The 10,995-nt window shown below is 40.1% G+C and overlaps 1 protein-coding gene across 1 annotated transcript in view; it reads left to right on the top strand.

Annotated features, from left to right (window-relative positions):
- Positions 1-783: 783 nt before the first annotated feature.
- Positions 784-10,995, top strand: part of ets1 (v-ets avian erythroblastosis virus E26 oncogene homolog 1) — a 34,653-nt gene continuing 24,441 nt past the window's right edge. The window contains exon 1 of the mRNA XM_061782305.1: positions 784-1,098. Within this exon, the coding sequence (XP_061638289.1) occupies positions 1,032-1,098 (67 nt within the window). The 5' untranslated portion in view covers positions 784-1,031. The remainder of the gene's footprint in view (positions 1,099-10,995) is intronic.

Here is a 10,995-nt window from a genome sequence, read left to right as displayed (position 1 = left end):
AGTAAAGAACCACTGAAAAATGTTGGTGAGAAATGGTTGCCACATGTCTGACTTAAAGGCAGACACAACTATGGTTCTGTCATGTCACCATTGGATTTCTCCCAACAAATTCAGTAAAGAAATAATGCGGTTTTAACTAATTATAATGAAAGAAATTTGCATCTATCCCTATAAGTAGGGATGCTCGACACCACTTTTTTTTCCAAACCGAGTATTCACTCTTGATTACTCACCGATACCGAAACAGCATACCGATACCACTAGTAGTATTGATACATACAATTTCACATAACACAGTGCCATATAATTGTGAACAAAGAACTTTCTTTCTAACATACTGTACATGATGATTCGTTGATGTGTCATCGCAGTGCATCGCCAACTACTAGGCAGGAAGACTTACAACATGTCACATTTTTTTGCCTCAAGTATCTAGTATCGTCAACCTTCACGAGTACTTGATACCTTGAAAGGCCAAACCCTACTTATAAGTACACTCATGATAAATAAAGTTGATGAGTGCCATTCTTCCACTTACAGTATTATTTTCTTGTTTAAAATCCCAATTCGGTCTACAAAAAAAATAATTTAAAAAGTATGAAAATAGTTCAAGAAGAGGAATCATTTGTGTACACTCACACACAGTGTTCTTTTGTGTGCGCGTGTTTGTGTGTGCGCGTGCGTGTGGTGCGCTCGTAATTGAATTGTGAATCAACCGGCACGCCGCTCCACCCTCCTCCTCGTCGTCCCGCCCCCCACCGCCCATCTGAGCTGCGGTCGCCGTGTCAATGCAACGCCCCTCGCCAGGGACGACAGAGCGGAAGGAGTGAGTGTGTGAGAAAGAACGAGGAAAAAGAGGAGTGTGGGCAGACTGAGTGCCGGGAGAGGCATAGAGGGAAAGAAAGCCAAGTCGGGAAGTGACAGAAACCAGAATTTTGGTTGAGTTGTAGCGACTTAGGAAAGAGACTCCAGCTTCCCTCCCCAATATTGAGTGTTCGGAGCGGCTCGATCAAACGCAGCACACTGCTCTGATGATCATGACGGCAGCTGTCGATATGAAGCCGACGTTGACAATCATAAAGGCTGAAAAAATGGACGGTGAGTAGCTGTTCAAGTTTTGTGTGTGTGTGTGTGTGTGTGTGTGTGTGTGTGTGTGTGTGTGTGTGTGTGTGTGTGTGTGTGTGTGTGTGTGTGTGTGTTGTGCGGTCGGTAATCGTTTAGCGCGCCGCTCAGGAGCAGGAACATGACGTTCATATTTCGGTGCCACTGTTGCTCAATGTGGGACAACGCTTGAGAAAAAAATGCAAGCACGCCTGCGGCTTTGATCGTGATGCAATCATAAACTGGGCTGCGTGCTTGTGCTTTATGACTGAATGAATCATGCTGTGATCCGAAAGAGACCTGAAGCCGTGAGAAAAAAAAGTTAGCTCGTTCATTTGTACACAAGAATGAATTGAATTTTGTATCCTTAGTCACTAACTTCTTTTCCATGTTCATGTGTTGTGTTCACGCTCGCTTTGATCCCAATCTTTCCTCCATGTTTATCTTCCATCTAAACTCTCATCCTTGACCCCGCCAAGGCTGCTGTCAGCAAGGGAGGCTCAACCATCCCCTCCATCACCAACTCCCTGGTCCTGAGCCCCCTCCTCCCTCCTTTTTTTGTAGCCCCCTTCTCTTGACATTTTGAGTCAGGCTGAGGTGATGAATCTGCAGTGTTGAGATTTGCCTCGCTACTGACCCTCCTGCCTGGAACTCTTGGCTTACTCCAGGGGCAATCCAGAGCTCATCCAGGGGAACGCCAGAACTGTTGTCAGCTGGGTTTCAAGTTTTGTGGGTTTCACTCATTTTGTGCGTGTTTATTTTTACGTCATTGGATTATTTTCACTTATCTGCAGCTTTTAACTCTGTGTGCTTTTGCAGCTCAGGTGCTGTTCTTAAAAGCAGCATTTGTTTGTGTGTATCATGAAAAGTTGCGCCTGACTTACCACGTTAACTGTCATCTCATTGTCAAGACCTGTGTAGAGAACAGAAACACACAGTCCCATCTCACAAGTTTTCATTGCAGTGCCGATGACAAAATCCAGCACAATCTTCTCTTGAAAAAAAATATTCATGCCAAAAGTTGGCTGCAGTCAAGACGAAGCTTCCGAGTACTCCGTACTTGACATTACTGCATCCCCTTGTGGACATATACTTGAGTTTAAACTAAGGTGTACAAACAAACGGTAAAAACGTCATGATATGATCGAGACCTAAAGGCCAAAATTTTAGAAGCTAAAGTAGAAAATAGCCTGATAGAGGCTTCCCTGTCCTCTGGACATAATTTCAAAGCTCATTTTAACAGTTTTAAAACAAAACGTCATTGGTGGCGGTATTAACTTAACAAATGCACTTTTTGGATGGCTGAAAGGGACTTGTTCTGTGGCCACCTGGTTTCCCAGAACACCTGCAACCACAAGGTGCATATCCATATCGCTAATGGGCTAAAGTGGTTTATAGGCCACCATGCTGCAATATATTTTTATTCCTTAATTTGACAAGTGTGAAGTTTCAGTTTAGCCAAGGTTGCTGAGCTCTCTCCAGGGGAGGTAACTCAAAAAGTGTCAGGATCAAAGGTGTGTCCAATGAAGGCCAACATTCCAATGAGTTTTTACTCCTCCATTGAGTGTTCATGTCATCAATTCCTTGTGAAGCAAAGTTGGAGTATAACCCAGCACAGATTTTGAAGGGCTTTACATTGGAACCTCTGAGGTCTAACACAATGTGCTCTGGTACACTTCCAATTTGTTCATATTTCCTATAGAAAGAACTTACATTAAATTAATCAATTTAAAGGTCAAACTGTTACCATCACAAAAAACTTCATTAACTGTATGCAATGTTTTAAGTCACATTTTAACATCCTTAAACTTCATACGTTCATTGTCATAGAATCCATTAATAAATACGACTCCTCATCCATAGGGAGTTATGCTAAGGTCTCTTCATTCTTTCACATGGTTAAGAAAAAGCTTCACTATATTGAAAGTTAAAAACAGTAAATATTTCATGGTGCATGACTGCATTTAGGATGAATGTCTAAAGACAAAACAACTCATTTTGTCGTGTACATTTTATGTTAATCGATTTCTGCCATATTGTACTGAGCAGCCAGGACAAAAACATATGCAAGTTCCAGTTCTGGTTCTATATTAACCATCACACTTTTCGTCTTTGCCATCAACGGTACCTACCCTTCTGTGGAACATAACAACATGCTTCCCTCATTTGTGTTTCATATTAATTTAATGTATGTATATAAAGCATTATATGGTCTTGTTTAACTCATTCACCGCCAGCCTTCACAGTTAACATGGATATTTGACTTCTAGAGCCGTCAATGGCAGCGAATGTGTTTTAAGCTACTGCTAGTGTAGATATGATATACAGTGGGTACGGAAAGTTTTCAGACCCCCTTAATTTTTTTACTCTTTATATATTACAGACATTTTCTAAAATCATTTAAGTAATTTTTTTTGCCACATTAATGTATACACAGCACCCCATATTGACAGAAAAAAATGGAATTGTTGAAATTTTTGCTGATTTATTAAAAAAGAAAAACTGCAATATCACACAGCCATAAGTATTCAGACCCTTTGCTCAGTATTTAGTAGAAGCACCCTTTTGAGCTAATACAGCCATGAGTCTTTTTGGGAATGATTCAACATGTTTTTCACACGTGGATTTGGGGATCATCTGCCATTTCTCCTTGCGCATCCTCTCCAGTTTTGTCAGGTTGGATGGTGAACATTGGTGGGCAGCCATTTTCAAGTCTCTCCAGAGATGCTCAATTGGGTTTAAGACAGGGCTCTGGGTGGGCCATTCAAAAACAGTCACGGTGTTGTTCTGAAGCCTCTCCTTCGGTATTTTAGCTGTGTACTTATGGTCATGGTCTTTTTTTTTTAAGGTGAACCTTCGGCCCAGTCTGAGGTTCTGAGCACTCTGGAGATGGTTTTCGTCCAGGATATCCCTGTACTTGTCCGCATTCATCTTTTCTTCGATTGCAACCAGTCTCCCTGTCCCTGCAGCTGAAAAACACCCCTACAGCATGATGCTGCCACCACCTTGCTTCACTGTTGAGACTGTATTGGACAGGTGATGAGCAGTGTCTGGTTTTCGCCACACATGCCACTTAGAATTAAGGCCAACAATTTCTATCTTGATCACGTCAGACCAGAGAATCTTATTTCTCACCATCTTGGAGTCCTTCAGATGTTTATTTATTTTTTTAATTTTTTTTAACCAAACTCCATGGGGCTTTCATGTGTCTTGCACCGAGGAGACTCTTCCGTCGGGCCACTCTGCCATAAAGCCCAGACTGTTGGAGGGCTGCAGTGATGGTTGACTTTCTAGAACTTTCTCCCATCTCCCGACTACATCTCTGGGGCTCAGCCACAGTGATCTTTGGGTTCTTCTTTACCTCTCTCACCAAAGCTCTTCTCCCCCAATTGCTCAGTGTGACCGGACGGCCAGCTCTAGGAACGGTTCTGGTCGTCCCAAACGTCTTCCATTTCAGGATTATGGAGGCCACTGTGCTCTTTGGAACCTTAAGTCCATCAGAATTTTTTATTTTTTTTGTAACCTTGGCCAGATCTGTGCCTTGTAACAATTCTGTCTCTGAGCTCTTCAGGCAGTTCCTTTGACCTCATGATTCTCATTTGCTCTGACATGCACTGTGAGCTGTAAGGTCTTATATAGACAGTTATGTGGCTTTCCTAATCAAGTCCAATCAGTATAATCAAACACAGCTGGACTCCAATGAAGGTGTAGAACCATTTTAAGGATGATCAGAAGAAATGGACACCACCTGAGTTAAATATGAGTGTCACAGCAAAGGGTCTGAATACTTATGCCTGTGTGATATTTAAGTTTTTCTTTTTTAATAAATCAGCAAAAATTTCAACAATTACATTTTTTCTGTCAAGATGGGATGCTGTGTGTACATTAATGAGAAAAAAAAATAACTTAAATGATTTTAACAAATGGCTGCAATATAATACTAGATTTTATTGCAGTAGTCTGACATAGTGCTATTGTGAAAGACCAAATTTGTCTCGTAGTCTGATCCAGGCATTACGTGTTGTCTGTCACACACTGCCGACATTTTTTTTTCTTTTAAATAACTTTATTGCCGTTCATATATTTACAGTACAACGTCAAAAGACACGCGGCAAGGCTAAAAATAAACTAGCTTTTGGATTCAAATATACTGTACACAATGGCGACGTAGAGTAAATGTCTTTTGCATAAACACTGTGAGGGCCGGTCAGACACTGTGGATGGGCCATATTTGGCCCATGTTAGCTTTCAATGCTCACTGAGCTGAAAACGTGTCATTCGTGTACTGCGGTTCAAACTCTGAAGTTTCATGCAAATTATACATTTGGGGTAATCAGACTGAGATTCCACTGTAGTCATTTATGTTAAGATAAGGAGGGTATGTTTTAAAATGGAAGGCCTTTGATTTCTTCATTTTCTGTTATTCTCCAATCTAATATTGGAGAAAGTTGTCAATCCCAGTGTTCAGTCGGTCTCTCTTGGTTAGGCAGTAACATCAGGGTTTAGCGACAGAAAGGAATGCTCCTACTGATCATGCGACATGCATGGTGGAATAGAGGAGCAATGAGTCCAGACAGCAAACATTTTATCTGATCAAAACGCAGTGTGTTATAAGTGGTGTGCCCGCTCATTCGTCTTGAGAACTCAGCCTTCATAAGATGGCTGATTCTTCTGCTGTGACGTATGAACATAAAACCAGGAGGTGCTTCTCACTTTGGTACGGCCAGGAGAGTTTTGCCAGACCAGTGTGTTGCATAAGATTCAGTTTTGCTTTGTTGTCGTCGTGTCAGCACTTTTTGTAGCGTGTGCTTTGTAATTTATGCCAACGTTGGCGGCTACATGGCCCGCCTGACAGCTGTGCAAACGTTTGTTCAATCAGGTTTTCTTTTGACGTGGTCCGTCAATGAATTGAGCCATTTAAAGGTAGCGAGTCTGTGTTTTTTTTTTTTTTTTTTTTTCTTTCTCTTATTCTTCTTCATTACCGCGTATGTTAGTTTGTCAAAGTGGGAAATAATGGTTCACTGAATCAAAGCCTTTTAGTATAGGTCAGTATGTACCCTTTATGTCATGTCACCCACAATCAATCAATTTGTCAATCAGACAGTAACGCCAGTCAGTTGAGTGGGCAGGGTGAAGTGATGTAAAGGACACTTTAACTCTTTGTTTTCATTGCTGTCTCTAGGTATGTGCACAATTGATAATGTTAAGCTCTGAAAGGGAAATATACCAACACACTTTCCTAATTTAGGCTATGTTCACACTGCAGGTCGGTTCCAATTTTTTTGCCAGAGTATCAGATTTTTTCATGTCAATTTCAACAGAACAATTTTTTCATATCCGAACCAGGCGACTTTCGTTTGTAGATATGTCTGATGTGAATGCAGTGTGGACATGTAAGTCATGCTCATCTGACCTATAAGTCATTAAAAGGCAACAAACGTCACAATTGTTTGACAAATCAGACACGCTACAAAAGCAATGGCAGATGAAGGAGCAGAAAACAGTCTATGGTGAAAATAAGATGCTCTAGAACTGATAAATATTTGAAAATCTTGGCTCCGGTTGCACAAAATCCTTGAAATTGCCACAAATGCGTCACGACGAGACCGATACGAGGGGCTGTATTTATTTCCGTGAACACAACGCCTCACGTTTGTGCGCATTCACAATGTGAGGTTATGTTTTGTGCACATGAGTGTGACGTCATGGGCTCATTCCTTCCACAGTAGAAGACCCATTTGTTTTTGTAATGTGAATGACAACATAAAAAGGACAGCGTTAAAAAAAATCCAAATTGGACATCATGTTCGGCAGTGTGAACGTGTAGCCTTAATGTTGCAACCATTCATAATATTTTACAAGATGTTAGTATCTGTTTTGCCCAATTATAACCACTTCTCAAGAAATGATGGCAATTTTTTAAGAGGTTGAGATGGCATCATTGCTAGCTGGCAACAAAGAATAAAAACTCAGTTGTCCTTGTTTTGTAAGATGTGGTTATAAATTATATGAAACAACTACTGTACATTACATTGTGATGTGCATGACCACTATGTTTAAAAATAGGTATTCATGCAAATATAAATGGAAAATACCGGTAGTTTGCACAAAGACCCACCTTTATTTAAAGTTCAATGTTGCTGTTTTGTGGCATCAAGTTGGCATTTCCTTCATTGCGTCCCTATTCAGCCTGTCATCTGCCATATTGCCCGTATAAACATGTAATCATTACACTGAGTCTGCCCAATCTTAAGTTTCTCTCATGACTACAAGATTTAATCATTGCTTATAAAACTTAGTCATAAAGCAAGGCGTGTTACACCAACAGTCTGCTAAATAGCAAGCATATGGTGTGAGCCAATGGAAGGGGTTGCGGGGGTTGAAAGAGCCAAAGATCTTGCAAGGTGTGGCCAACTACAATGATTCTGAGTGCTTATCAATATGCTAAAAAATCTAGCTTTTGCATGTTTGTCACACTTAGTTTGCCATCATCAAACAAATTTAAATATTAGTCAAAGACCACATTAGTAATCACAAAATGCAGTTTTTAAATGGTTTGTATTATTAAGGGAGAAAACAAATCCAAACCTACATGGCCCTGTGTGGAAAAAGTGAATGCCCCCAGTATCAAAACATAACTGTGGTTTATCATCCCTGAGTTCAATTTCTCTAGCCACACCCAGGCCTGATCCTGCCACACCTGTTCTCAATCAAGAAATCACTTAAATAGGACCTGCCTGACAGTGAAGTAGACCAAAAAATACTCAAAAACTAGACATCATGCTGAGATCTAAAGAAATTCAGGAACAAATGAGAAAGAAAGTAATTGAGATCTATCAATGTAGCAAAGGTTCTAAAACCATTTCTAAAGCTTTGGGACTCCAGCGAACCACTGTGAGCATCATTATCCACAAATGGTGAAAACATTGAACAGTGGTGAACCGTCCCAGGAGTGGCCGGCCAACCAAAATTACCCAAAAAGCGCAGCAATGACTCACAAAAGGCCCCACAACAACATCCAAAGTACTACAGGCCTCATTCATTCCCTCTGTTATGGTCAGTGTTCCTGACTCCACCATAAGAATGAGACTGGGCAAAAATGGTTTGCATGGCAAGACGAAAACCACTGCTGAACAAAAAGAACATTAAGGCTCGTCTCAATTTTGCCAGAAGACATCTTGATGATCCCCAAGACTTTTGGAAAATACTCTGTGATCTGATTAGACAAAAGTTGAACTTTTGGAAGGGGTGTATCCCATTACGTCTGGTGTAAAAGTAACACCGCATTTCAGAAAAAGACCATCATACCAACAGTAAAATATGGTGGTGGTATTGTAATGGTCTGGGACTATTTTGCTGTTTCACGACCTGGAAGACTGTAATAAATTGAACCATGAATTCTGCTGCCTACCAAAAAATCCTTAAGGAGAGTATCTGGCCATCTGTTCGTTACCTCAAGCTGCAACGAACTTGGGTTCTGTAGCAGGACGATGATCGAAAACACAACAGCATATCCACCTGAATGGCTGAAGAAAAACAAAATGAAGACTTTGGAGTGGCTTAGTCAAAGTCCTGACCTGAATCCTATTGAGATGCTGTGGCATGACCTTAAAAAGGCTGTTCATGCTCTAAAACCCTCCAATGTCGCTGAATTACAACAGTTCTACAAAGATTAGTGGGCCAAAATTACTCCACAGTAAGGAGTTCCTCCTGTAAGAGACTCATTGCAAGTTATCCCAAACGCTTGATTGCAGTTTTTGGTGCTGAGGGTGGCCCAACCAATTATTAGGTTTAGGGGGCAATCACTTTTTCACACAGGGCCATGTAGGTTTGGATTTACAAACTGCATTTTGGTTTCACTTGTTGTCTTTGACTAATATTCAAATTTGATGATGAAACATTTAAGTGTGACAAAAAAATCAGGAAGGGGCAAAAACAGTTTGACAGCACTGTATGTGCCGTGGAAGGCAAAATTAAACTAGCTTTTGATACTTTTTCCAATGGTTTACACACCCACCCACTCAATCAACTTTCTCCCTCGTGTTCCTCTGGCTCCGTCGGTTTCACAACCCATCTTCATGTACTTTGTAGTCAGCGCTTTGTCTCTTTACCAGGCATTGCTAGCTTGTAATCCCTGAGTCACGGCACTTGACGTCTACTACACCTCACAGCAATTCAATGTGTCTGGCAGGTTTTTGTCCAACACAGGTGATATATCTTTTTATACAATAACAGTGAGGTGCAACCCAACATTGGTCTTTATGATTTTGTTGTTTCTGCTTTATGGCTCCACAATACGGCACAGTTTATTCTATAATAAACTCTTATTTGAGTGTCCACTGTCGAGGAAGACAGCTGGTTTGTTTCACCACTTGGGTCCATGTTGCTCATTCTGTTCGCTGTATACATTCCAGATTTTGTTCGCTTGTGCTTTCTGTACAACACTTGCTTCCAGAGTCTGCAAGCTTTTTGGCAGAAGGTGAGCAAATGGGCTGATACAATGACAATTGTGCAAATGGTGCAGTCCTTAAGCATGTAAGTGGTCAGTAGTAAACAACAGCAGTTATGCAAATAAAGCAGAGTGACAAAGCTACAACAATGAGTATAGTAATAAGGAGGAAAATACTTTCACAGAGCCTTGGAGGTCAATAAATGGAAAGTGTTTTTCTATTCTTTTTTAAGTACAGCATTGAGCCTTGGAGGTCAATAAATGGAAAGTGTTTTTCTATTCTTTTTTAAGTACAGCATTGACATTTTGACAGAGGACATGCATGTGTGTGAAGTGTAAAGCCTTGGCTTGCACGCTTACCTTAAAAACACAAAAGGCAGAACACATTGTGTAGCAAGTGTTTTTGTGTCATAACACTCCTCCAGTAATGTGTACTTGGTGCTATTTTCTGAAGTTCAGTCACATTACCTACCAAATACTTCTTTCAATTACCGTAATTTCTCGCGTATAATGCGCACCCCAAAGTTCACCTCAAAATTCTGGAAAACTCTTCTACCTATGTATAATGCATTTTTACAATGCATGATTTTGCTTCTACCAATATAATCAAAACATTAAGTATTTTATCAAAGAATTATTCTTAAGTTAAGCACTTTATTTGAACATGAATTACTTTTTTTTTTATTTCCTTGCTCTTATTTTGAAATTCACAGCCTTTTATTTAGTAAATGAGAAAACACACAGTTGTGCTCATATGTTTGATTACCCAGGCAGAATTTGTAAGATGGGTACGATTCTTTGAAGTAAACATGAAGGGCTAGGCGAAACGCATTTGATTTGGTTTTAATGGATTCAAATTAAACTGACAAGCATTACAGAAAAGCATTACCAGTAAACAAAACATAACCATAAAGAAATGAATGATGGTTGTTGTTTAAAAAAAAAACCAAAAAAACAACAATATTTCACAAATTCTGCCAGGCTATGTAAACTAAAGAGCACAACCGCACATACAGTATATGCAGTCACACGTACCCCTGTCATATTGGAATGAAAGTGTAGGCTACACCTTTTTCATAACCTCTAGGTGGCGGCATATCAGAATGAAAGTGTACACCTTATTTTTTTTACAACTTTCTTCAATTATCTTTTTCTCGCTAATTCTTATTATTGGTCCTGTCTCGTCATCTTCCTGTCTTTGAAACAACATATTTTTATGTCTACCTTCCTGCTCTTTTTGTTCATTTGTTAAGTGTTTCTTATTCTCCCTTCCTTTTTCTCTTTTTGACGCCATGTTTAACCAGAAGAGTAAGTCGTCAAATCCATCTTTTTGTATTTGTGATATATCATTTTTGTGTCGACACTTTATTTCGTTTTGAAGTTGAACTATTTTTTGCGAATTTAGCTGGCCAGCGAAACCGTATTTGGTTATCCACGTGTTTAAA

The sequence above is a fragment of the Phyllopteryx taeniolatus genome, chromosome 8, assembly GCF_024500385.1.
Source record: "Phyllopteryx taeniolatus isolate TA_2022b chromosome 8, UOR_Ptae_1.2, whole genome shotgun sequence".
In the NCBI taxonomy this organism is placed as follows: Eukaryota; Metazoa; Chordata; class Actinopteri; order Syngnathiformes; family Syngnathidae; genus Phyllopteryx; species Phyllopteryx taeniolatus.
This window is presented reverse-complemented; position numbering and strand designations above follow the sequence as displayed.